General features: G+C 51.6%; 12 protein-coding genes across 12 annotated transcripts; 4 read left to right on the forward strand and 8 right to left on the reverse strand.

Annotated features, from left to right (window-relative positions):
• Window positions 1–131: 131 nt before the first annotated feature.
• BO87DRAFT_197039 (alpha/beta-hydrolase) lies at window positions 132–1,496 on the reverse strand. Its single transcript, XM_025618514.1, has 2 exons — window positions 1,389–1,496; window positions 132–1,328 (listed from the first exon to the last, which is right to left on the reverse strand). Exons 1-2 carry the CDS (start codon window positions 1,400–1,402, stop codon window positions 272–274), a joined length of 1,071 nt encoding a protein of 356 aa, XP_025474641.1. The 5' UTR covers window positions 1,403–1,496; the 3' UTR covers window positions 132–271.
• Window positions 1,497–2,029: 533 nt separating this feature from the next.
• On the reverse strand, window positions 2,030–4,088 carry BO87DRAFT_449288 (sugar transporter). Its single transcript, XM_025628350.1, has one exon. It carries the CDS (start codon window positions 3,856–3,858, stop codon window positions 2,314–2,316), a length of 1,545 nt encoding a protein of 514 aa, XP_025474642.1. The 5' UTR covers window positions 3,859–4,088; the 3' UTR covers window positions 2,030–2,313.
• A 904-nt stretch (window positions 4,089–4,992) lies between these two features.
• BO87DRAFT_430832 (uncharacterized protein) lies at window positions 4,993–5,482 on the reverse strand (the record flags this gene model as incomplete). The annotated part of the gene is made up of 4 exons (XM_025627563.1): window positions 4,993–5,053; window positions 5,118–5,253; window positions 5,316–5,402; window positions 5,464–5,482. 4 exons carry the CDS (start codon window positions 5,480–5,482, stop codon window positions 4,993–4,995), a joined length of 303 nt encoding a protein of 100 aa, XP_025474643.1.
• Window positions 5,483–5,780: 298 nt separating this feature from the next.
• Window positions 5,781–7,652, reverse strand: BO87DRAFT_430833 (MFS general substrate transporter; the record flags this gene model as incomplete). The annotated part of the gene is made up of 4 exons (XM_025627564.1): window positions 5,781–6,950; window positions 7,003–7,313; window positions 7,384–7,459; window positions 7,506–7,652. 4 exons carry the CDS (start codon window positions 7,650–7,652, stop codon window positions 5,781–5,783), a joined length of 1,704 nt encoding a protein of 567 aa, XP_025474644.1.
• Window positions 7,653–7,987: 335 nt separating this feature from the next.
• On the forward strand, window positions 7,988–8,964 carry BO87DRAFT_430834 (uncharacterized protein; the record flags this gene model as incomplete). The annotated part of the gene is made up of 2 exons (XM_025627565.1): window positions 7,988–8,432; window positions 8,777–8,964. 2 exons carry the CDS (start codon window positions 7,988–7,990, stop codon window positions 8,962–8,964), a joined length of 633 nt encoding a protein of 210 aa, XP_025474645.1.
• A 536-nt stretch (window positions 8,965–9,500) lies between these two features.
• On the forward strand, window positions 9,501–10,451 carry BO87DRAFT_449299 (putative phosphoenolpyruvate mutase; the record flags this gene model as incomplete). The annotated part of the gene is made up of 1 exon (XM_025628351.1): window positions 9,501–10,451. One exon carries the CDS (start codon window positions 9,501–9,503, stop codon window positions 10,449–10,451), a length of 951 nt encoding a protein of 316 aa, XP_025474646.1.
• Window positions 10,452–11,021: 570 nt separating this feature from the next.
• Window positions 11,022–12,002, reverse strand: BO87DRAFT_463260 (uncharacterized protein; the record flags this gene model as incomplete). The annotated part of the gene is made up of 3 exons (XM_025629223.1): window positions 11,022–11,228; window positions 11,293–11,629; window positions 11,695–12,002. The coding sequence occupies 3 exons, from the start codon at window positions 12,000–12,002 to the stop codon at window positions 11,022–11,024; spliced, it is 852 nt and encodes a 283-aa protein (XP_025474647.1).
• A 989-nt stretch (window positions 12,003–12,991) lies between these two features.
• Window positions 12,992–14,748, reverse strand: BO87DRAFT_449305 (major facilitator superfamily transporter; the record flags this gene model as incomplete). The annotated part of the gene is made up of 3 exons (XM_025628352.1): window positions 12,992–13,173; window positions 13,232–14,299; window positions 14,355–14,748. 3 exons carry the CDS (start codon window positions 14,746–14,748, stop codon window positions 13,034–13,036), a joined length of 1,602 nt encoding a protein of 533 aa, XP_025474648.1. The 3' UTR covers window positions 12,992–13,033.
• A 222-nt stretch (window positions 14,749–14,970) lies between these two features.
• On the forward strand, window positions 14,971–17,068 carry BO87DRAFT_449315 (aminotransferase-like domain-containing protein). The gene is made up of 5 exons (XM_025628353.1): window positions 14,971–15,179; window positions 15,489–16,022; window positions 16,078–16,712; window positions 16,774–16,893; window positions 16,945–17,068. Exons 1-5 carry the CDS (start codon window positions 15,032–15,034, stop codon window positions 17,023–17,025), a joined length of 1,518 nt encoding a protein of 505 aa, XP_025474649.1. The 5' UTR covers window positions 14,971–15,031; the 3' UTR covers window positions 17,026–17,068.
• A 684-nt stretch (window positions 17,069–17,752) lies between these two features.
• BO87DRAFT_410744 (Zn(II)2Cys6 transcription factor) lies at window positions 17,753–20,099 on the reverse strand (the record flags this gene model as incomplete). Its single annotated transcript, XM_025626364.1, has 6 exons — window positions 17,753–18,167; window positions 18,246–18,611; window positions 18,723–18,808; window positions 18,879–19,470; window positions 19,531–19,946; window positions 20,025–20,099. The coding sequence occupies 6 exons, from the start codon at window positions 20,094–20,096 to the stop codon at window positions 17,753–17,755; spliced, it is 1,947 nt and encodes a 648-aa protein (XP_025474650.1).
• A 457-nt stretch (window positions 20,100–20,556) lies between these two features.
• Window positions 20,557–21,648, forward strand: BO87DRAFT_410745 (HpcH/HpaI aldolase family protein; the record flags this gene model as incomplete). Its single annotated transcript, XM_025626365.1, has 3 exons — window positions 20,557–20,830; window positions 20,887–21,111; window positions 21,142–21,648. The coding sequence occupies exons 1-3, from the start codon at window positions 20,669–20,671 to the stop codon at window positions 21,646–21,648; spliced, it is 894 nt and encodes a 297-aa protein (XP_025474651.1). The 5' UTR covers window positions 20,557–20,668.
• A 456-nt stretch (window positions 21,649–22,104) lies between these two features.
• On the reverse strand, window positions 22,105–23,544 carry BO87DRAFT_320535 (oxidoreductase; the record flags this gene model as incomplete). Its single annotated transcript, XM_025619900.1, has 2 exons — window positions 22,105–22,498; window positions 22,577–23,544. 2 exons carry the CDS (start codon window positions 23,542–23,544, stop codon window positions 22,105–22,107), a joined length of 1,362 nt encoding a protein of 453 aa, XP_025474652.1.
• Window positions 23,545–24,844: the final 1,300 nt, after the last annotated feature.

Raw genomic sequence — 24,844 nt, forward strand, 5'->3', positions numbered from 1 at the left:
TCACCACAATTTCCTACGGTCGCAAACTGGTCTAACCCCCTCCTACCCCTACCACACACTATTCCCTTCATGGGATGTGGGAATGAAACAAACTAGTATGTTTACGTCAAGGATACTTGAATTTCCCGGGCCTGAAATTCATTGGTCTTGTAGAAACAGAGATATACGCCAGTGAATAAGTCATCAGTAATGGAATGCAGGCAAAGTCCACGCACCCGGCAGGGACCAACCGGAACATAGCATCTATATATACAATGAGGAATCAGCCCATTCACATCTCAGGAGTATCATCCTTTCTACTGGACGAAGCGTCCACCTGACGTAGAAATTCTCCCGCCTTGGTGGCACAATGACGGGCCTCTTCCTTGAACCCCATAATCCACCCAATCATCAACACATCATGCGGCACCTTCTCCTCCACTACCAGATCGATGGATGTCTGATTTCCGGGCAGCTTTTGAAACTCTTGTGCTAGCTTCTTGTGATCCTGACAAAGAACCTCGCGACCGCCGGTGATGACTAACACCGGCGAGGGAACAACAAACGGATGCCAAATGGGAGCTACGTAGGGCTCAACTTCTGGAGTAATGTCCAAATCGCCAAGGAACTGTCTCGCTCCCCAGGCTGGGAAAGAGCCTGGTATATACTCGGTTTTGTAGTTGGTGCTCTGCGTCCAGGCACTGGGGTCGACTGCAGCAGGTACGTCGCACCAAGGAGACCAGGCCCAGCTGCATTTCGGCGCTGGTAACAGATCTGGCCGGTTGAAATTGACGATATACCGGAGAAGCGCCAGGACGAGGTGACCGCCGGAGCTATCGCCGCTGAGTACGATTTGAGAGGGCGAAATCTGGAGGATGTGAATGAGATACACGTATGCTGCGAGTGCGTCCTGCAGTTGAGCCGGAAACCGTCCGTTGTGGTTGCAGGCGAGTCGATACTGGGGGCAGAGCATGTAGCTGGCGGGAGTCTGTTCGAGGAGGGTCTGAGCCATAAAGTTACAGGAGGAGGAGCGACCGTCACCCAGAATGTAAGAACCACCGTGGAGGTGCAAGATAACATATTCGCCATCCGGAAGAGAGGTGCCGCGAGTAAAGGGCTCTGGATACCAGGTGGCACCGATGGTCTCGGGTTTGACGGCCTCATCCACCATCACTCCGGTGTAACACTCCCGGGTGGCAGGGTTAATCAGCACGAATCGATCCGACTCGTGGTGTGGCTTGAGGGATAGCGGCCATTTCATGTGTAGGGCAGTAAAGGTACGGAGGAAAGCTTTGAGCATCGAACCGGCTACACCTTGGTGATAGGACCAGCTGGGTTCATGGCGAAATCTGGGGTGGTCATCAGCGGGCATGTCGACGGATGGAGAAGGAAAGGAAGACAAAACAGACCGTACGGGTGCCATGGTTGAGGGTAATAAGAAGGTAACATTCAAGTAGAAAACCTTCTAGAATACGGTAGGATCATAAGGCTGGGTAAATCTCTCCGGCTAAGCATCGTGGCCCTGGGTGCCAAGCTTTATGGCCAAGCCGGGGGATCCACTGCACTTTGAGGTCATCATGACGTGTATGGGCATTGAAATCTCAGGCATCATCGCTATTTTAGGAGAGGCAGTGGGAAACAAACATATGGAACTATGAATTAGGCGCCAAGTTGAGCTCACAATCAAAGCTTTTATTATGATCTCATCGTCGAGAGTAGAGGATGAGTAATAACTCCAGCCTTTTCATCCTGGTCTCCAAAAGTCGGAAGAGGGACCGCGACAGGACCGAGGAAAGGCGACAACAATCCAGTCCGCGATCAACGGATGGACAGGGGAACATTGGATAGGATTAACTTGGTCCAGGCAGAGACATCCGCCCCCTGTTCCAGACCATCTCAGGGAACCATGCAAGATTTGCCACAATTGCGGTCCCAACATTTCTACGCACCAAACGACATAGACCGGCCGAGATAACAGAACGCAAAGAATTCTGCTGACTCTTTTGGTTTATGCGGGTGGTCCCCACGGTCGCTATGGCTGTCTTTCCCCGTAAGAAGGGCCTGTTAAAATACCACTAGGCCAAAAACCTCAGTAAACTGAAAACCGGTCTTCATGCTCATCCTCAACAGGACCTGCTACCCCGAGCTACCAGTGTCTTGTACTTCAGAATCCGTCCGGTCATCCAATACTCATCCGAGTTCCAACAGCATAAAGACATGGCAAATGGCAATTTCCAGTACATAATGTGATCGATACATACTCCCGAGAATATCCTTTCTGCTTTCGGATCTCGCATAAATCAGCTTCAGTTCTTGAACTGTGGATTACACACTCTACACCGCTACGTGTCTCTCGACGTGCGTCACTTGTGCAACCCCGTCTTCCAAAGCCTTCTCCTTGCTATCCCCGCCCACTGCTGCCGCGGCCGCTGCTCCGACATCGAGATGAGAATGATTCAAAAAGATCTGTTCGCTGCGTGCAACCACTTCGCGGACGTTGCTGGATGACGAAAATAGAAAATCGACTGACTCGAGCGTGAGGGACGATGTTTCCGGAAAAAACAAATACACAATCACACAGCAAACAAAGTTGAGAATAGCCCAAATAATATACGTCCGCCAGCCGATGTTGTCGATCGTGACGGGCGCAATCTCCACTGTCCAAAACTGATTGGCCCACTGGAAGAAGACGGACAGTGCCAGCGCTTTGCTCCGCACATGCAGTGGCAGGATCTCGGCAGGGTATGTCCACATGTTGGACATCCATCCCCAAGTGAAGAAAGAGAGGTAAAGGAAGAAAAAGACGACGGTGATGATGACCGACACTTGGTTGTCTCTCCACAGAGTAATGCAAACCGCAATCATGCAGCACCCCATCCCGAGATTTCCTAAACAGAACAGTCGGCGGCGGCCCAGCTTGTTGATGTAGTACCACGTCACAAAGGATGATAGGAGGAACCAGATCTGTGAGCAGCCCGACACAAGGTTCGCGAGATTGGTACCGAGTCCGACCGAGTTCGTCAATATGAAAGGGAAGTAATACTCCACAAAATTGATCCCGGTGTAGGATTGCATCGAGTTGGCCGCGCAGGCGATAATAACACGCGTACGCACCTTACTAGGACCTTGGCGGAACAAGCTCCCCCATGATCCGCCGTCTGATTCCAGGGCAATTGCCGAAGCAATATCCTGCAGTTCAGCTTGGACTAACTCGTGGTCCACGGGGAGATCACGGAATGCAGATAGAGCAGCGGCGGCAGCCTCAGTATGGCCGTGGGAAGCAAGCCATCGAGGGGACTCGGGAAGCACCAAGGTGAAGCCAAAGGCGACGATGGGGTAGATGGCCTGCAAGGCGAAGGGCACGCGCCAACTGATCTCATTGTCAAGGAAGCCAAGTCCATAGTCGACCCAGTAGGCAATGTTCGTGCCGATAATAAGGAAGGTCAGCTGCACGGCCACCATGACAGCACGCATCTGGGCCGTAGCGGTCTCAGCTAGCCAGACTGGGGAAGCGCTAGTGAAGAGCCCGAGACCAACCCCAAGGATAATACGCGACACTAACAGTTGGGCGAGGGAGAAGGAAGAGGCGTTCACGACGTCTCCCACAATGTGCACAATGCAAGCTAGCAAGATCGTCCGTCTCCTCCCAATTTGCTCACTGATAAGCACGGCAGCCAATGCCCCTAGCATGCAGCCGATGTCATAGGACGATACCGCAAGCCCCTGCACAGCTGCATCTGGATTTCCAATCATGTTGAGAAAGTTAGGCTCTGAGATGACCTGGCCCATCAAGCCATTGTCGTAGCCGAACAGGCAGAAGCCGGTCGAGCTGACGACGGTGACCAGATAGACCAGGGGCTTTCCTCGTAGGGACAACATTCTTGGTCCTATGAACAAACTCTACTGCCATGCAGTGATCCTGTATTTATACTGCATCGATGGTAGGGAGCATGAGTTTCCCCGCATTGTGTTTCGTCATGGGCAAGGAGTAAGCCTACAGCCATCAAATGGTCTGCCCAGGCTTACCGCGTCGATCAAAGCTTAACAGCCAATAGCTGAGGTGTACCCATCCGGCACTCCAATGGGGATCTGATGCAGTAGCAACTGGAGAACTCGGCCCAAGTCCGACTCTCCGCACTAACCCCAGATTCCACCCCAGCCTGGTGCCCCCACGCCCCCGGACGTAGCCCATCCCACGTCCAGCTGTCCAGGCGGATTTTGGCGCCATCCTTGCATACGTATGGTAAGCAACCATTTCTGTGAAAACCAATATTGTTTCACAGGTTTATCGAAACAAGAGGACAGGATACTTGGCGGGGCAGTAATGGGGTGGTCACAGTTACGGCTACTCAACAAGACACAGGCACTTATTTGGCAGTAAAAATGAGATACTGACAGAAGGGAAACCTATATGATACCAATTAATGAGATATATCTAGGATCATATCAAGGGTCGGGCTCGTACTTTTCCCGATCGACAGTCCCGAGGTTCTACCGTTTGCTTTGAACCAGCAGCTGCGCCCCCGTAGCCTTGGCAGTTTACTGTCGGATTGATACAGGCCCGATGATCCTCTTTATCTGGCCAGCTTTGGGGGTTGAGGTGTGCCATTTACCCCCGGATCTTTCGGGTTGTTATATCCGCACTAGGAGCGCAAGCATACAGGAATCGCACCATTGAAGACGCGTATTCTAGCTATTGTGGACACAGTTGTATGGAGGACGTGGACCTTCTAGGACATATGGAGAAATTCTATGCCAGCTTCCTGCGGTATTGTTCACCCCATAACCGCATCCGTCCCTACGTCCCAGAAGCGTGATGTATCCAAGCGGATTCCGAGAAAAATAAAGTATACACATAAAATGTGCAGAACACTAGACTTCATGCTAGTAGGTAAGCAAAAGATGTTGATAAGCTTGGTCATGGCCATCAGTCCATGACAGTCCCAACAATAGCCTCGGCGTGCAGAACACTCAGAACACACCGACTCATTGAGCAAAACCCACGAGATACGTCTAGTACTCCAAATCGTACGCCAACGTATCCTCACATAATTGCTCGCGCATTTCGTGCAATCTGATAGACCATTAGCTACTACCAACTTCCCTACTGAGGTCTCCACAGTTCTAGGTAGACTTACTCAAGGTGAGCTGGATGAGTTGCATAAACCTGCAAATCGGACGGCTTCTCCAGGATAGCCACCAAGCCCATATTGTAGCCCTTTGCGCGGGAGGCGGTCATCGCCACCGGTGGGTTGGCATGGAATTCCAGCAGTCCTGGACAGATGTCACATATGAGTTTGCTAGTAATCATCACATTCGCCCGGGTAAGTACTGACCTGGAATCTTGCCAACCATGCCTTTACCCAAGCGGGCCCAAGCCTCGAGCTCAGCAGGTGCAACACCTGGCTTTAAGCGGAAGAGGACTAGGCGACATGTTATTGTTTTGTACAATGATATTGGGTGAATGACGGGATGGAGACGCACCGACGTGGAAGACAGGCATGATTATGCTGGACGAGCAATTTTATTGGCGATGGATTGTGGCGACGTATGCAAGAGGAAGAAAGGAAGAAAAGCAGTAGGCAGAATTGAACGAGGGGAAATCGAGAAGGATGTGGCGGGGTAATGTTTAGCCTAAGGAACCCGCCGGCATCTTATATATCACATGACAGCTTGGCTGGGGACTATTTATCTGCTGAAAAACATGTTCTGGAGAGTTATCATGTATGTACTGTACTGTTTAATTTTCTGCCTCATATATATATATATATATTTATTGGTACTGTTCACCGGAAGCAAGCCTAAGCCACCGAGTGCTCTGATCCATGGAAAGATACAACCGAGGGCCGTTCCTTGACCGACTCCAAAAGAGTCATAGCCACCAGTTCCTGCCTTGACTCGCTGAACTCTTCAGCCCTGGATCCCTGACGCTGCTGCTGCGTGGGATAGCGTTGCGCTAGCGCGTAATGCCGCATAGCAAGACTCAGGAGTCCCGCGACACCACAGACGGCGCAGCAGAATGCCCACACGATACGTAGACTATCCACATAGATGGTACGCACCTGCTCCAATGTAATGGCTTCCGGTCCTTGACCGATCAGCTGCATCAGACTCAGAGGGTCAACTGTATGATCCACCGAGCTCGGCAGTGCCGGCTGCATCTGGGACAAATTGACACGGACGCGGTTCGCAAATATTGTTCCACCCAGTGCAACACCAAGCGTCTGACCCAGCGCCCGGAAAAACGTGAACATGGTGGCAGCGGTGGCTTGCTCACCATGCGGGCCGGCAGCAGCCAACACTGCCAGATTCAAGGCCGAGAATAGCATGCCAATCCCAACGCCAATGACTATGCAACACACAATCCACACGATATTGTGCGTACCCAGATGCACCACACAGGTACAGCCCAGGCCGACGGTCGCAGTTAACCATCCGACCCAGATTACCGGGCGATATTTGCCGGTTCGAGTGATTACTATTCCGGTCATCATGGCACCCGGTATAACGGTGAATGTTACGGGGAACAAGGCAACTCCCGATATAATCGGGGAATAGCCTTTAACTCCCTGGAAGTAGAAGGGAAGGTAATAGAGGCCACAAGACAGGATAAGACCATGTGTGGCTGTGCCGATGTAACTGACTAGGAGTGATCGGGTGTGGAATATAGTTAGTGGGATCATCGGGTTCACGGCAACATATGCCTCGTATGCGACAAAGGACAGCAGTGTGACTGCTCCGACCAGCAGTGGAGTTAGAGTATGCCAGGATGCCCAGGAATACATAACACCGCCCCAGGTGACGGGAATAAGAACGCAGGTGATGCCCCCTGTGAAGAGGAGAATGCCGCCGTAGTCTATGTTCCCTCGCTTCCCGAAGGGAGAATGATTCGACGATGGGAAACGCGTGAAAACTAAGATAAGACCAGAACCTAGTGCAAGTAAGGGTAGATGCATGTAGAATATCCATCGCTGACTTCGTGTTAGCCGGGATGCCGATCGAACCCAAAAGGGGAGCACATACCCAGGCCACCTTTTGCGCAAAGGCAGCGCCAATGACTGGGCCCGATGTCGAGCCGATCGCCCAGGTTGAATTGAGAATGGCCAAGTATCGCCCGCGAAGCCGTAAGGGCACCAGGTCGGTTAAGATGACTTCCGACAAATTCGTGACTCCACCAGCACCGAGCCCTTGTATGGTCCGACCGGTTAGTAAAGTGGTCGCATTTGAAGACCGACTACAGATGATGGTTCCTGTGGTGAGAAAGGTGATTCCCAGCATCAGGGCTGGCTTTCGCCCAAAGATGCTCGAGAGTGAGCCATAGACCGGCTGGAACGCTGAGTTGAGTGTTAGGACCTCCAGCGCAGATTGGCACAATTGCTCAACAATTTCAGAGATTTTACTGACCTGTTGAGCAGATAAGCGACGAGGTCCCAACCCAAAAGGCCTGGACTGAATCGATATGGAGATCGAAAGCGATCGTCTAATAGGGTGAGCTTCATGTCCTCAAGCAAGGTATGAGGACGTACGGGTAATGCAGATGTTATAGCAGTAACATTTAGGATCACAGTCATCATCAGTATAGACAGACCCAGCAGCGTCAATGGCAATCGACAGGGTGAGGGATTGGCACGAGGGGACGACCTTGCGTCTGGGTCTGCAAGGGTGGTTCCCATGATGCTGGTTCCTCAGCGAATTAAGGATGAAGCTCAATGTCGGCCACAGCAGGCCTCTTCTATTAGCTTCGTTTAAGCTTTGTTTAAGATTTGTTTATTCCCATTGTTATTGTTGTTGTTGTTATCATCCTTAGCGTGACAAGGGATGGCAGGAATGACGGCCCTTAGTTCCTCGGAAGACGGCCGTGAGTGCATTCCGTGACGATGACAGCGCTCCTTAGTCACCGAAATCAGGAAAAGATGCTGCAGTATCGCCAATGCACTTTAAGTCAGTAGTATTTCCGCCGTGATCCGACACACTGGTCTTTAACAAGATTGGACAGTGCCTGGCCACCATGGAACCATTATACGCGGCTGGTTGTCGTGATTACCCGGACTACAACGAGTGCGCATTGTTTATAAAGCTAGCCACTTTCACACCGGCTCAGGGCATTCTCACCTTCACAGTCATCTGCGGCTTTCTAAATCACTATGTCTTCTGTTCTTCCCGGCTTAGGACCATCTATGGACCTAAATATCTGGCGCTGGCGCGGGACGAGCAGCGACGCGTGGGCGTTCTGCACGTGGGCATAGTCATGAAAGTCACTGCTTTTTGCCTCCTAGCAACTCCTCTCTATTTCATCCAACTGCGAAACCACACCTGGTTAGATCCAGGCCCGATCCCTTGTTTGACACTTGCGGAAATGGCGGCTGGAGCAATAGCGTCTTTCGCGGCACTGAGCCTGTTCGACCTAATCTACAGTGACAACATCAAACTAGTTTATGTCCTGCATCACTTAGGTACGCTCGCATGGATCTACGGGGTTTGCGCTATCATCATGAGTGTTCCAGCCCATAGTCGTGCATCAAGCATTGCACAGCTAATATTTCTCTGCAAAACCTGCCTGTCTTGGAGTAAGGCATCACTACCTTTTGAGTGACGCGAACAACTGGCCTAACCGATCGACATCCAGTTCTGTTCTCTAGTTTGGGAAGCACCATTTCCCGTCTTACGTACCTCACGTACCAATTTTTCCCTCAAGGGCCGCTATACGGGATCTTCCTTGCTGGTTTGATTGGGTATACATTTTTAATGATTCTGGAGGCCGGGATGGTGGTGTATCTGATCACTACCATTAGCACAGGTCTCCCACCGGTGGCTCTTCAAGGGCTCTTTGTTCTCCAGGCATTGTTCACGGCAACAAAGGTCAAGACGGCACAACGGATTTGGGCTGTCTGCCAACGCCAGGCGCAAGCAAGTTTGCTCAAGCACCGGAAATGCAGCCCGACCATGCGGGAGAAGGTAGAGGCCGGTTGCAGTTTGTGTAAGTAGGACGATGCATGGCCATAAAGGCCACGTTGAAACGCCGGACCCCGTGGGAAGAGATCCATAACTAGCAATAAGATTGTGGGTGGTCTTGTGTGACATTCCAGATGAGGAGAGAAAGGTGGAGAATTGTCGACACTCAATGTTGGGTAAATAAGTGTCAAAGCGCGATGTCCACGCACACAAGGGGCTAGGTTTCAGGATGGTATCGTCAGTCTAGCTATAGATGCACTCAATGAGACGGCACGAATTGCCCTGCTTTTCATTTCCAGACGCAACGAACCACCCGATCTCAGTCCGAAGAACCCCGAAGGAGCCAAATGTCTGCTGGGGCTGACAGATAAATGATTCACGAGAGTCTGCATAGATCACGGTCGGACCACCCACAGAAGCGGGGTCACGATCCCTTCAAACCCCGCCTGCTTCCCTATTTTCTCGTGCACTATATTGTGATCGGTAGTTATAAAAACCCAGTAGTATTGGACGATGTACAATCGTTTCGCCACTTATTAGCCTGGCCATAGAACTGAGATCCGTTCAAGATGGGCGCACAAATAGCCCCCAAATCCCCGGCTTCTCACCTCCGGCTCCTCCTCGCCCAGCGTGACGGTCCTCCCATCCTTCTCGGCGGTGCCCACGATGCCCTGTCCGCCAAGCTGACACAGGAAGCTGGCTTCGACGGCATCTGGGCCAGCGGATTTGGGATCAGTGCCGTGCAAGGCGTTCCAGACGCCAACATCCTCAGTATGACTGAGACCATCGACGCCATGGCAGGTATGGCCGCTGCTGTGCCTGAGGTGCCTATGCTAGCAGACGTGGATGGGGGCTTTGGTAACGCGGTCAATGTGATACGCACCGTGCAGCGCTGTGAGCGGGCGGGGCTGGCCGGAGTGTGTATCGAGGATAACATCTTTCCCAAGCGGTGCAGCTTCTACGACTCAGTCCAGCGGGCTCTTGTGCCCATTGATGAACACGTTGGCAAGATCCGAGCAGCTGTGGCCACCCGCAAGGACCCGGACTTCGTTGTGGTCGCGCGTACTGAGGCGCTCATTGTGGGCGCCGGGATCGAGGAAGCATTGCGCAGGGCCAGGGCGTATCGGGATGCCGGGGCGGATGCGTTGTTGGTGCATTCCAAACGACCCGATTTTGGTGAGCTCCGGGAATTTGCCAAGCGCTGGTCCGCCAGTGGCCAGGATAAGGAACCCGATGGTCAGACACAGCATTGTCCCCTTATTGCCGTCCCAACGACCTACGGTATGACCTCCGCAGAAGAGCTCGCGGACGCAGGTTTTCGTGTCATTATCTTTGCCAATCAGGCGCTGAGGGCAGCAGTGAGAGCCATGAGGCAAGTTTTGGCAGACTTGAAGAGAGAGGTCCGGCCAGCTGCGGTTGAAGGTTGTATCGCGACACTGCCAGAGATATATAAATTAGTCGGGGTGCCGGAATTAGTCGCCAACGAGGCTGAGTTTCTACCTACTACTCCGAAAACATGATAAAATCCCAACAATAAAACTGAACAACCAATTGAAAAAAAAAAAAAAAATAAAAAATAAAAAAAATAAAAAAAACCCCTAGCATAGGAGTTACATTTGCACCTACTAAATGCTGTTGAAGAATGTGATCCTGGACTGGGTTTGGCTCCTAGATAAGCTACGTCTCAACTAGTTCTCCTTCCACCAAGCCACATGCCCTTACAATCTCGTCTAGGCAAAAGCAATACAAGACCAGACTCACTAACGATGGAGAGAATTATTATTGAGCAATTTACATTTCGGGCTGCCCGGTACATCCCTGGGGCTACGGCGACAGTATCTTGCTCGATTTCAAGAGAGAGAAAGGGAAAGTAGACGTGCAAAATGATAGGATTGTTTCCGCACGTTAAAAAGATTGTCATCAAAAGCTGGGCATGTATCATACCAGGCGTGTGGAGTCAACGTTACAAATTGTGTCCTTTCATCAGGGTGGTCCCGTTCCATGTCGCCCGCGCATTTGCTCGTTAGTATGTAGATTGCTGTACGGATAGCGGCACCCAAGCCAGATTCCTGGTGAAAGGGACTGTCATTCTATCTCTCTTCCAGCAACACTTCTTCGAGTCGGCGCCGGAAGGTGTCATATGGCTGAAAGGGAATCCTACTGCGTCGGATCGGTGGCCATTCGACGCAGTTTGCAGTATTTGGGGTGTCAAGGGCCCTGAGGATCTCGTTGGGAATCTGCATTTCGTAAAGATATATGAATTGGCTGTCAGAAGCATTTGTTACCAGGAGATGTGACTTGGTGACATGAGAATTAGCCTTCGAGTGGGCAAGACAGGCCTAAGTAGAGTTCACGACTTACAGCGTAGGTATTCTGGTGCCTGGGGTGGCGCAGTCGCCGCTGAAGCTGCCCGAGAGACAAGAGCACACAGACCAGATAAGGATCACTCTTCCAATCTCTCGTAAGGAGCCGATTTTCGCCGGCTGACCTATGGACCACTGGCGTTTGTCCCAGGCGCCGAGCTCGCCGTTCCCGATCACATTCCCGGCGGTATCCTACCATATCGTTGTAATTGAAGTATCCGACTAAGAGGTCGGCAGGACTATGCTCTAACTGGTTTTCTTGAAGACGGCGCCAGAAAATGGCGCATTCGAGCCGATGGACAACTCGACCGGCGAAATAGAAGTTGATTATTCCACTGCTTAGGGAACGGGTAAATCGAATCCACTGCGTACGTGGGGTCAGTAGTAAATTGTTGCTTACGTTTTCCGTGTTTTCAAAGGGCTACCTTCATAGTCAAGGATGTCGACCAACCTGTACAGCTTGATAAGAACAGCACCAGATCTTGCCAGACGTGCAGCATCACTACCTGAGTCATCCTTCAATTTGGGGTCGACAGAGGATAAACTAGATGTGTGGGACTCGGCACCAGAACTGGGCAAGGAGCGTATCTCTTCGAACTGGCATCCCAGTATATCAAGGTGGCGCGACGTCCATAGCGAAGGTGGGACAAGAAGACGCTTCTGCCGCAGAAGAGCATAAAAGCCAGTCGAACAATGACTTGTCTGCATGGTCGAGAGATGAAGGCGTTGAGAGGTTGTTGCGCAATCATGCTTCTAGGTGAACCAGCTGTGCAGCCTTGCCAAACCTCACGGAGAAATCATTCACTCGGACTGACCTGACCGCCTTGGGCTAATGTGGGCTCGACCCTGTGAATGGGTTATCATACCTGCTCACGGATATTTACACCGGCTTTATCCGCCAAATCCCTTTACTTCTGCATAAACATAATGCTTTCGGCGCTCCGTAGTGACCGGCTTAGCTGGAAGATATTCTCTTCTCCAATTTGGGCAGTATCGGGGTGGGTCAAATAGCAGGGCTTGTAATTAATAGCTAGAATCATTGTAACTCGGTGATAGTAAAACATGATCGTTATGGCGTGGCGGATGAATGCACCCACTAACTTCTTTTTATGATACAGAGGATGGCATGCTGGTTTCTATATGGCATTCACATATAGGTGGCAGCTCAGGCATGGGTGTGAGACGATCAAATTAGAGCTCGGCATCAGTTCAAGCTTAGAGAAATGCTAATAGTATATTACGAGCTTATTTAGAAGAGGCAGCCTCCGTAAACCACTGGCCAGCGTTGTCCTGGCGGAGGCGCATTGACTGAAATCCAGATGTTGGAACCAGGAGCCTTGCCGGCTCCGCTAGAGAGATAGGCCTGCGAACAAACAGGACCGAAAATTGTGGCATCCAATAGTGTTTCATCTGGATCGCTATATGTAGTCAAATGGTAAAGGGCGTGAATAATGCCAGCGAAACGCGCCAATGGGAGGAAGAGCGTAAGGGACGCGAGCATGATGATGAGCTTTGTTGTCAATTTGTTGTAGGCCAGTTTCGGCCGAATTCAATATTAGCATATCGTTAATATAAGATAGGAGACATCACTCTTCATATTCTAGAGTACCAGATGAAGATACAAACAACGTCAAATCGGATTGTAGCTATTTCCAGTAACGAGTGATCTTGATACATAGGAAGCCGACTCGAACGACCGCGTATTCATTAGTCTCGAATAGTAAACAAACATTGGCTCACTACAGACTGTAAACAAAGTGAATGTTATCGTAGTCTGTCATGTCTGACTCTGCATTTAGGCGGCCCTGATGCGCTGACTCCTGGGCAGTTATGGCCATGGCGGCAATCAGTGAAGCGCGACGTTTATTCTGCCAAATGTCTAGATATGAGTTTAGCTTCGAGCATTGGACACAGCTTTTGAGTCGATAGGTGCTTACAGTAGGTGCGCCACGCGATCATCAAAGCTATCTCCAGGCCATACATAATAGAGCATACTACGATCGCGGGAGTGTATCGTGGCGCATCCTTAGCTCGGAAGACCTGGGCGCCGACGCAGTTTCCTACACAGTAGGCAATGAATAGCACAGTGCCTGTAACCGACTTCTTCGTCCGCCCTGCCACGTTGGATGGCAAGAGAGTCCATATCAAAGGACCGGCCAGATTGCCCACACTGGTCATGAAGTACACGCCCCAGCGCGCCCACAGCAGGCTCGAGGAGTGAGGGAGCAGAGCCAGGGCGAGCATACCGCAGAAGGCAGGGATCACCGAAACAATCATGATATAGACTGCCAGCCCTGGGTTAGTGCCTTGGCAAGTTAAGGATGACAGGGACAACGTACAGCGGGAATCCCGTTTTTTCAATGTTATATAACCAGCGATCAAAAACCACGCGATCGATAGCAGCTGTTGCGGAATCTTACCCTTAACGATGGTCTCCAGGGCTGTAAAACCAAAGGAGACATACACGAGGTTTCCAAAAGCAGTTGTGCCTCCATTGGGAATGGAATTGACAATGACGAGAAAGAAGAAGAAGTAGGTCTGAGGGTCGCGGAACGTGATCGCCACCTGCTTCCAATCCAGAGTGCGCTTCTGGGCATCTGAGCCAGTCTGACTGGCCACCACCCGCGCCGCAGCCATGCGCTTTTCCTCAGGGGACAGCCAGCGTACCTCGTGTGGTGTACCTAGGAGAAGATAGGCGATGCCGCTAAGTACAATGGTCAACGCCCCTAGAAAGAAGGAGATGCCCTTCCAGGGAGCCATTCCATTTGGGTGTGTCTCAGCGCGGCGGCCAATACCGTAGTTAACCAAGCTAGTCAATACGTCCATCCCAGCGTTAGCGCTGCCCCAGATGACCGAGCGCATTGCATGTTCTTCCTTGGTATACCATGTGGCTGTGATCAGCAGAAGGGCTGGGTAGGTGGTGCATTCAGTGACACCTTCAAGGAATCGCAACACTGCTAGACCCGCAAAGTTGGTGGCGAAGGCGATGCACAACACGATGATGCCTTCGAGCTATCATCAGTGGATAGCTCTCTCAGCATATTATGTGGACAGACTCACCCCACAGGAACATAGACACGGCCACGGTCGGGCCAACACTGACACGCTGCAATATATAATTACCGGGGGCCTCGCTGACCAGGAAAGCCAAGTAAAAGATCGAGGTCAGCCAGGAGTACTGTTGACCCACCAGATGGGTGTCTTGCTCGAGGCCAAATGTGGCCTGGGTCGAGATTGATGCCTTGTCAGCGTATTGCGTGCCAGAGATAATCCACATCAAGGGGAGGATGATCCAGTCCACCTTGCGCACCAGCCGGCGGTACTGGCCCGGTGTATATTCGGCTTCACTAGCGTGGACCAGGTCGACAACCATGCCGGGATGCTTGTCATCCCCAAGCGGCGGAGGTTCCGGCGACCTCTCTGCCAACGCAATGTCTGCTTTCCCAGATGCCATGGAGGTTGAAGTTGCTGGAGCTTCTCCTCGTGGTTTCGATGTCTGGCCAGTTGCAAGCAGCCTGTATTTATCGGGTGCGTCTATCTGTGGCTCTGACATTCCCTGCTTGCCTGTCCGCCACTTCGGATCTCGGACCGCGCCTGATAAGAAAAGGGACGAGCGTCGTCAATCTCGACGATATTCTTCGTTATGTGCGACTTAATTTTCATACAAATCCTACCGCTTATTGCTCCCTCCTTTCATCTGTCCATTATCGTCTTATCTCTCCTCCACCACACATACAATGACCCAATCCCAATCCACCAACGAACTCCCGACGGCTGTTGACTTCAGCCACCATATCAATTTACGATCCCGAGCGCGTCATCCAAGCCCCCTCAAAGACATTATTCGGTTTATGGCCGTTGAGGACATGGTCAGCCTGGCAGGAGGTATGTTACAGGTCGAGCTATGTGTTTTTATCGTTCTGTCTCGATTAGATGCCCCCATGTTCTCGATTTCGTTTCCCCTTGTGACACATTTGCTGCTGCTGTGACCCGTTTGCCCTCCCTATTCGGTGCTTTGTCTCATGGCCATTTAGCATCCGTTCTCTTGTCCATAGTACATTGGTCAATATTCCAATATCTGGGCCACCGGGACGCCAGCTTTATGAGCTCGATGAACTGAATTGTTTGGTTTATGTTGCTGGAGTGAATGGCATAAGCTATACACATGTACGCCTTCTGACATACTTTTTTCAGGACTTCCGCACCCTTCCTTCTTCCCATTCCACACAATCACTGTAACCGCATCAGCTCCAACTCCCGAGAAAATCCCCTGCTCGCTCAAATTTCCTCTCGAGGGTTTCTTGCAGTATGGGTCGGGATCAGGCAATGCCCAACTACGTGCCTGGTGCCGCGAGTTTACGCATCGGGTGCATCGCCCGGCCTACGCAGACTGGGAAGTGCTGCTGCATCCCGGAAACACCAACGCATGGAGTAAAGTGGTCGGCCTGTTATGCGAGCCCGATGACTACATTCTGTGTGAGAGTTACACCTATCCATCCGCGCAGGCCTTCTGGATCCCCCTGGGTAACAAGGCGGCCCCGGTTCCCTCAGACGCAGAAGGCATGCGTGCTGATGCTCTCGCCCAAACATTGCGCGATTGGGATGATACGCACCCTGGAGCCCGGCGGCCGCGTGTGCTGTACCTTGTCAGTGTCGGCTCCAACCCATCGGGTGTTACGATGAGTACAAAACGTCGACAAGATATTTACGATGTGTGTGTTGAGCACGGTAGGGCTGACCACGTACACTACTGGCTCTGCACGGTGGGCTGATAATTGAGCAGATGTCATCATTGTCGAGGACGATCCATACTTTTTCCTGCAGTACCCGGAATACGATTCTAGTCAGGTCGCCATGGACTGCCCTGAATTCGTCGGAAATGATGAGTTCTTGAGATCCTTGACACCGTCGATGCTCCAATTCGACCACCAGGGCCGTGTCATCCGGTTGGAGTCCTTCAGTAAGACGCTAGCACCGGGTCTGCGGCTCGGTTACTTTGTCGCAAATCCAGTGTTCACGGAGCGACTGCTGCGTGCAACCGAAGTCGAGACGCAGGACCCATCGGGCCTCTCACAGGCAGTTACCCTCCGCTTGATGCAAAGCTGGGGTATCGACGGCTATCTTGGCTGGCTGCAGGGGCTAAGTGTGGAGTACCGTTGCCGACGTGACTGGATGATTGACGCCTTTTCGCAGCATTTCCGCCTTGAGAACGCGGCGGAGGATAGCAGAGCCCTGGTGGCCCACCTCGGTGACATTCCTATTTTCTCCTTCGTACCACCGACCGGTGGTATGTTCATCTGGGCCTGCTTTTATCTGTCGCAGAACTCTGTTTTTAAGCAGCTACGGCACGATGAGAACGTGGTTGATCCGGAGCAGACTGTGGCCGACCAGCTTTGGCGGCAGTTCGCCGAGGCCAAAGTAAGTAAAGTTCAGGTCGTTGTGTAGACATTCCAGAGGACGTATTGACAATCACTTACAGGTCCTCCTGACCCCGGGGTCTTATTACCACCCCTGGGAGGGGCCGGACAAAATTACAACCCACGCGCGCGGAGCCACACCCTCGACTACCAACTTTCGGTTTTCCTTCTCCATGACGACGGTATGAGACCCTGTCAAGACTATCTGATTGAATGAGCTAACAGCGGTACAGAAGGAAGAGATGGAACGTGGTATTGCGCAAATGGCTCGAGTGATACGGGCGTCGTGGAAGCTTGACCAGTTAGTAGGTTAAATCCGTCTTAATAGAAAAGACCATATATAGTGCTGCATCAATACCTAGTCCAGTTTGTATGACAATTACATACCATGAAAATGAAGTGTTACATTCATACCCCCCTGTGCGCACAACTCATAGGTTTCACCCATGTAAGATCCAGGGTAAGAAGCAAGTTTCGCGGTCGGCGACTGCCTGCACTGCAAACCTAGCATGTCCACGCAGCATATCCACTCTTGCTTATCGGCCACACTATCTGTTTATCAACATAATATCAATCTCACAGCCTGCGGATGAGATCCGAACCAAGAGTGGGGTCTTCCTCTCTCGCTCCTGACTTAACGCATAGCAGGCTACGCAAAGAAGACCGCAGTGGCCGCTATCTAGCTTGTGGCGTAACGCGGAAGATATCATCGGGTTACAGACCTTACGCGCTAAGGATATCCTACAGTATCTACCTGCTGAGATAACCATCATCGTCAGCTTCGGGCTCCTGTCTTGTCACTCTCGGGTTTATATCATGGTACGACCGTCGTTAGCATACCCTAATGACCGCTCACCGGCCCGGCCAGGCTACCAAGCTTCGAAAAACCCTTACTTCATCTATTTGTACTCGGGGCCGGAACCTGATGACCATAACAGCCTTGTTCAGCGTAGCCCACCACTAACTCTACTCAGAAATTGACAACCGTATCGCATTCGCGCATATTTATTGCGAAGGTACATGCGGTATTGCACACCACTGCTAAAGCCCATTGAAAACCATGTCCGCAGTAGATGGTGAAAAGGGCTCCCACAGCCCATCCAGAACGGGCAAAGATGGAAGATGAGCGCTCGCGTCTGCCCGGGGATGTTGCAAGAGCCGCTCCAGGATCGCCCTGCCACGACTCGCGCAGGGCCACACGCACTCCAGCTCCATCAAGGATTGTAACGCTTGATAGACGTCAGTGAGGCCCGCGGCCGGCTGATCGCTCTGTGGGTTCTCCATGGTCCACAGCAGAATGCCAGAGATAGTAAGATACTGCACGCAGAAGGCGAGGTGATGGGATGGAGGCACCCGCTCGCGGATTAGCTCTGCAGCTTGGATGCAGCTCCGCGCCGCGCTGATGCACTCGCTACTCGGATCGGTGGGGGTGGACAGAGTTTGACCGACAAGAGGCCTAGCCGGTAACATGTTCAGTCATCTCTGAACTTTGTAACTATCGGGGCTCGAACGTTGACTGAATGAAGAAACATACCGATACAAATTCATGATGATAGCTGAGTGAAGGATAAAAACGATAAAGCACATGGTAAGACTGGGTCCCGTCTGGATCCGGTTGGCGGAAAATCGGATCTCATCCGGCAGCTGCTGTAACCAATGCTCCAATTCATGAACCAGCCGGTCGACGGCCGGTCGCAGATGTTGCCAGCGCGCTGTCCATGTTTCTCTTCGCACCGGCGGCGACCCGTGTAGGCGATGCACTTTGGCAGCTATCCGACACAGGCGAGTGAAGGCGACGAACCCAGCCATGGGCGAGCTGTCCCCGTCGGCCGAGGGCAGCTCGCAGCAGCAATCATCCAGTTTGGCGGCCATGGGACGACCGAGGCAGATGGAAGTAAGGCTGTATGCACGGTCAGAATCAATTCTATTTTTTTCTCCTAGTACTCTATGTATTCCACTACGCCCTTACGCCTTTTGTTGAAGCAGGGACATTGAAATTCGGGGGAACTACCAGTCGAGTGTAAACAAGCCCCACCATACCCTTTGGGCGACTTGGGCGTCGGCATCGTGGTCGCTAGTGGAAACGTGGGCATCCTTCTGCAGTACTACCGTTAATCTGACAAGCACGAGTTCACTAGTGACAGTGCACAGGGTGTTTGTGACATACCAGGCTGGCGATATGGAGGCCCAAATCTTGGGCGATGCGGACTGCCTGACCCACCAGACGCCAGCTCTGGGCCACGGTGTTCCAGCCGGCAGAGCACACGGCCAGCAGGCCCAGACACTGGGCTTGCTCCAGAAACACTTCACCGCTGGAGGCCCAGAAAAGCAGGAGAGCCTTTTGGTAGTAGTCAATGCCTACCAGGCCCGCAGCACCGGGTTCGCGTGGCAGTAGCCCGGAGGCGCAGGCGCAAACAGCAAAGAAGACGGAGAGGAAACCGCGTTTCACAGGACTTCCCGCAGTCATGGCGCGATACTGGGAAACGAAGCGGGTCTGGTCTAGGATAGGAAATGTGTAGTGTAACTGGTCAAAGTAAATTCCGACAAGGAGATCTGCTACATACTGGGGTGGACGGGCCAGTTCGTTCGCCGATGGCAGATAGGGGAGCTCGGGCCAGACCTGTCCATGTTGGAAGAAGGGCATTTCGATTGAGGCCTGGGGGATCGAAGCTTGAGCTGAATGGGGCGAGCGACCTGGAGACGGTGACAACCCCTGCACTGCCTCAATAACCAGATTATTGGCTGCACCGCCAAGGTATCTGAAAGGAATTCATCAGCGATGTAGCTCATGCTGTGATACTTGCTATTCATAAACAGACCGCAAACGCCCATAGGAGTCAGGTACCATATGCCCGACACGATCCCGCGATTTGTAAGATGTGGGAGTTGGCGGGGCATCTAGGTGATCGGTGCCAGGAATATCATCCTCCGTCTCCATGTCCTCTTCTCTTGAGAGGGATCTGGTCCTTGATTCTGACCGTGAGTCACAGTTCGAGCCCGGGTTAAGCGGTAATCCCGTTCGGTTGTTGGTGTCGCGAATAGCGAGGATACATTCCGATAGCGTCTGGGTGAGGCCCTCAAGCCGCAGTCCCAACGCCTCAATAATCCGGTAATGCTTGTCTAAAGAGCTGGCATCTCGTCGGCTGGCCGCCGCATTATCGTTAGTGTCGGGATACTCGCATTTCTGGTTGCGCGACTGGCAACCATGGCATGGCTCCTCCCCGTCACATTTTACCTGCGAACGGGTCGAGATTAGCAGAATCCCCGGAGCAGGGAAGAAGAAAAATCAAAGAGATAAGTACTGGGACACTACCTTTTTCCGCCGGCAAGCAAGACACGCCTTCCAGACACGTCGGTCGGACTTTCTGTGGATTGGCGAAGCCATGAAGAACCAACGGTGAGACACAAGGGGGTGCCCAGTATTTTTATCGCGGGTAGAGTAACTTTGCGGGGAGAAGAGGGGAAGCAAATCCCCAGCTAAAATCGTTATCAGGCTTTGGTTATCGGGGCAGTTGCTTATCACGGAGTTTATCATACATGATCAGTGCATTGACTCGTAACGAGTTCCTTAGTTCAGTTGTCTGCTATCTATCAGTTCTCACGTTGATAAATGTCATTCGGTCGCACTCGGCCAAACACAACATATTCATCCGGCCTCCTCGTAATTTCACATCAGCGGCGATTCTATACGCATGACGAGACACCCGGTAATAATCGCTTATAATTAGCTCTCATATCAGATATTAAAGATAGCTTCATGGGACTAGACTACAATACAACAGAGCTTGAAGGGTTCAGCAACTGAAACCGGACCTCGGGCCGTGATCCGACCCTATTTGCCATTTATATACAACAATCATCTGAACAACCCGCAGTATTGATCAGCCCTACTACCACTACTCGCAACCAACCACTACAGATACCACTTCAGAAAGGGTAGACCCACTTTTTACTACCATGGTCACTTCTATTGCTTCGCCAGTTGTGTCCACAACTGGAAAGACGCGACTGCAGGCCTCACTAGAGCGTGCGACCGCGCGGCAAGGGCCGTCCATCGGACAGTGGCTGGAATTTCCGGGCTACTCATTAGCACGCACCGTAGCACCTCTAGGGGCAGATGTACGTGCAGTTTGTCTCACATTCTACTCTCATTCTCAGTACTGATACTGAATTAGTGGGTATTGATTGACTGTGAGCATGGGGACATCGATGACAAGGCCATGTACTTGCAGGTCGGAGCCGTCTCCTCAGCTGGGGTGTCGCCCATCGTGCGCATTCCCGCCTCGGAGCCCTGGATGATGAAGCGCGCCTTGGACTGCGGCGCCCACGCAATAATGGTGCCTATGTGTGAGACCAAGGTCCGTCAAATGCCAGTCCCTCATGGCTGCCATTCCTTCCTCGTCTAACCATCTTGTCAGGAACAAGCCGAGGCTATTGTACGAGGGTGCAAATACCCCTCTTCGCAGTGGCCCCAGGGGTTACGGGGTGCAGGTGCCATGTTTGCTCCGGCTGCCTTCAATCAGAGCAGCCGAGAGTACCTGACTCACGCCAACGACAACGTGCTGATTATTGTGCAGATTGAATCGCGGATGGCAGTCGAGAATTGTGCTGCCATTGCAGCAGTTCCAGGCATCGACATGCTGTTTGTCGGGCCCAATGACCTGGCCTCATCCCTGGGGTATTTTGCCTTGGACCACGCCCAGATTCCTGAGGTCCAGGAGGCCACAGATCGCGTTCTGCAAGCCGCCAAAGTTGCTGGAAAATATGCTGGTCACTTTGCCCTTTCGGCAGATGTGGCCGCGGCCAAATACCACCAGGGTTTTGATTTTGTCAACTCTGGAGCGGACATTGTCGCCTTGACTTCCTGGATGTCGGCAGAACTGACCAGGTTGCGCCGACTCACGGAAATTAGCGCTGCAAAACCCAGTACTCAGTAACTGTAGAGTACTTTGGTGCTTTTTAAACGGATTTGACAACCTTAATCACAGCGACTGATCCAGCACAGAATAGAATGTCCCTCTCTTATTTCTTTCATTGGTCTTTCTAATGTTGGAAGGAAAAGGAACAGCTATAAGTTTGTTTCCTTGTTTCGGTGGCCCAATCTCACTTGATACGCATATTAGTATTGCTAGGTTCGTGACATTCTCTCCAACCGGAAGACCTTGTGCCACCCAGGTCCACGAGGAGCGGAGAATACATCGACGATACCACCCAAAGCCATGCAATGCGATACCTCAGCTCACCACAGATAGTGCGGACTCCGGTGAGTAAACCAGTCATTGTCTCGGAGCTGTTATATAGCTAATGCCGGAACACAGCTGCACTTGCATTTGGGGGTACAGCATTGAACACAGGGATTCGCATAACGTATACCGATCATCCTGCCCATACCTCTACTCAGCTGTATTGCGCACCTCCCAAACTGTTATATCCTTGAAACCAAAATCCTCAACCGTGACGTAATCGGCTGCCTGAGGCCCCAGATGAAGAATTCTTCCGAATAACTTAATGATGTAAAAGAAGGCCCTCGTATAGGAGAGTGCCAGAATGAGGCTTCTCATGGTCCAGATGCCCCAAGCGGTTTCGGGATTTATAAGATGTGGCATACCAGGTGCCAATTGCTGTGCATCCTCGACAATAGGGCGCATTTGCTCATCGTACTGTGCCAAGGCAGATGAAAGGTCTGGGCTCTCTCCCTTGATGTAGGGTTGGAGGTAACCCGCTAGTTTATATGCCGCGCTAAAAGCCAACGTTGTGCCCAGACCCGAAATGGGTGATGCACAATACCTTTCTATGTCTTAGTCGGGAGCATTTTAGGAATACCAGCCGACCACAGCTGTGATAGTGTAAGGGTCGTCAACTTACCCAGCGTCCCCCAGAAGCACTACCCTTCCTTTACTCCAGCTGTCCATCTTCACCTGCGATACCGCATCGTAGTAGAAATCATCGGTTGCCTTCATTTCCCGAATGATTCTGTCGCATTCCCACCCCGCGCCGTGAAAGTATTCCTCCAAGAGTGCCTTTTGCTCCTGAATGCCGCCACTGCCCTTCGTCGCGACATCGACGAATCTTGGGTCCTTATCATTGACCACATACATGAGGATCGTGGACCTCATGCCGAGACCGTCTGGTCGCAACATAATGCCTCGTCGCCCAGGGGCATGGAACCACCGCCTCCAGTTGTCGTCGTGTTCCTCTCGCGGAATGCTGAAGAAGCCCGCGAACATACCCAACTGCTTCAGTCGGTTGTTTTCCCCTTCTTCTCCCCAAACCATCTTCCGCGTCCTGCTCTGCATGCCATCAGCTCCCACCAAGAGGTCGAAGCTTCTTGTCTTCCCGCTCTTAGCAAAGCGCACATGCACCTGGCTTCCGTGCTGCTGGATATCCTCGAGAAAATCACCAAAAATGTATTCGATCCCAGCGATGCCCTCGCGTTGGGCTGCCGCGCTAATCCGCTTGCTATTCTTCCAGCATAGCTCAGCCAGTTTACCCCTGAGAATTTCTATGTCGCTCGTTCCTGTCTGTATTGTACCGGTTCTATCTGCAGGATTCTCCGTCCAAATACGATTACTCTCATCAACCATGCGGACGCCCTCTTCCCCCGTGGTTGAAGCTCTTATTTGGGCCTCCAGTCCGAGCTTGCGGATGATGGTCACACCTGCACCACGAATATCAATGTTCTGTCCGCGCAAATGAGCTTTCTGGTTCGACTCGCGCTCCAGAATGGTTATCCGAGGCTTTTGGGCCGCGGGGATGTCGGCGAGCAGCAGAAAGGACGCTAATGTGGGTCCTGCGATGCCACAGCCGACTATCAGGATGCTGAGAGACGCCATGTCGGTGATGGAAAGTATAGATAGCTATTGTACTCAGAGAAGGATCAGATAGCCAAGAGCAACAGAGTCTTGGGTGCCGTGAGAGTGCGAGCCTTCAGCCACGTGATATCAGCATGGCTGCATGTTTAGCGCCGTGCGAATTGTCGGTCAGGCCATGAATCCCTGTCCCTTGCAGTTGATTGGTGGAGTAGCTGAGAACTCTCTTCCTTTTGGTGACACTCCTTTCTGAAAATGTTCTGACCCGTTAGTCTTGTTCTAGTGTAAGGATAATACAACATCGCTTAGTGTGGCCCGTCCACAACAGTCAGTCTGATCTGTTCGGTTATCATCGGATCACCACCATTCTATCTATCGCCGATATAAGAAACCTGAAGCATTTATGTCCCGGCCTTCCTATAGTATGCACTAGCTCCTATGTGGGAAAAACGGGCCACGCTCTCAGTCAGCGCGGGGTACGACAGGCTTGATTGCTCCCTATAGCCCGTTCTTTCGTTTAGTAGCATATGTCTTAGACTATAGACACTAATCTATCCCAGTAAACAGGACGCGACCGTATCAGACTCTGCTCGCAAAAGCGCCATCTTGATCTATGCTAACCAATGGTCATTCAAGACATTGTAAAAAAGTCAATGCGTATATAACTCACACATTTGCCTTCCCTCAGGTACCGTTTATACAAGTCAAAGTACTAAGTGCTATCATGCTTGGGATGATAACTAGTTAAGGCACTGACTATAGATATGTAACAATGTGAAAGTCTCTAAAGATAGAGAGGAAACTGACCAAAACGAGTAACAGCTGAAAACGCACTGTATGAGGCATTAGTAACGATCGTGACAACTTATGCCATGAAACATCTGCGGATTAGAATCAACATATTGTAATTTAGAAATTACTATCAAGAGGTGGGCTGCAAGACGCCAATGTTTTGGTTTCTAGAATTGTTCACTTGTCCAACTTCAGCGAGTCTAGGTGCCGCATGCTATCATGATAACGTTCTGCCTGCAGTTATCAGCTACACAATAATATGGCCACCCTACTCCATCTCTTTCAATCTGAGTTTAGCATTGTTCTTTCAATCTACGAGAAGCATGTTGCCGGCGTTGCCTGCCAATTTCCAAGGCAAATAGTGAATCTCATTTCGAATCATATCCTTTGTCGCAGATATAGCTCGTCCGCAGAACATGACCACCTTGACTTTAAACGTTCGAAGAGCTATCAGGCTGGTGGCGAAAGATATTCTGCATACAGCAACCCCGCCAAGCCCTCAAAGCTAAACGGGGTTTAACACCACACGACG

This window comes from Aspergillus neoniger, assembly GCF_003184625.1.
Source record: "Aspergillus neoniger CBS 115656 unplaced genomic scaffold BO87scaffold_53, whole genome shotgun sequence".
NCBI classification, from domain to species: domain Eukaryota; kingdom Fungi; phylum Ascomycota; class Eurotiomycetes; order Eurotiales; family Aspergillaceae; genus Aspergillus; species Aspergillus neoniger.

Excerpts from the sequence above, each read along its gene's own strand:
- BO87DRAFT_449288 (XM_025628350.1), bottom strand. The coding sequence starts at position 3,858 with ATGTTGTCCCTACGAGGAAAGCCCCTGGTCTATCTGGTCACCGTCGTC.
- BO87DRAFT_449315 (XM_025628353.1), top strand. The coding sequence starts at position 15,032 with ATGACCCAATCCCAATCCACCAACGAACTCCCGACGGCTGTTGACTTC. Across the intron at positions 16,023-16,077 it reads CGATGTGTGTGTTGAGCACG|ATGTCATCATTGTCGAGGAC; the intron begins GTAGGGCTGACC and ends ATAATTGAGCAG. Across the intron at positions 16,894-16,944 it reads TTTCCTTCTCCATGACGACG|AAGGAAGAGATGGAACGTGG; the intron begins GTATGAGACCCT and ends ACAGCGGTACAG.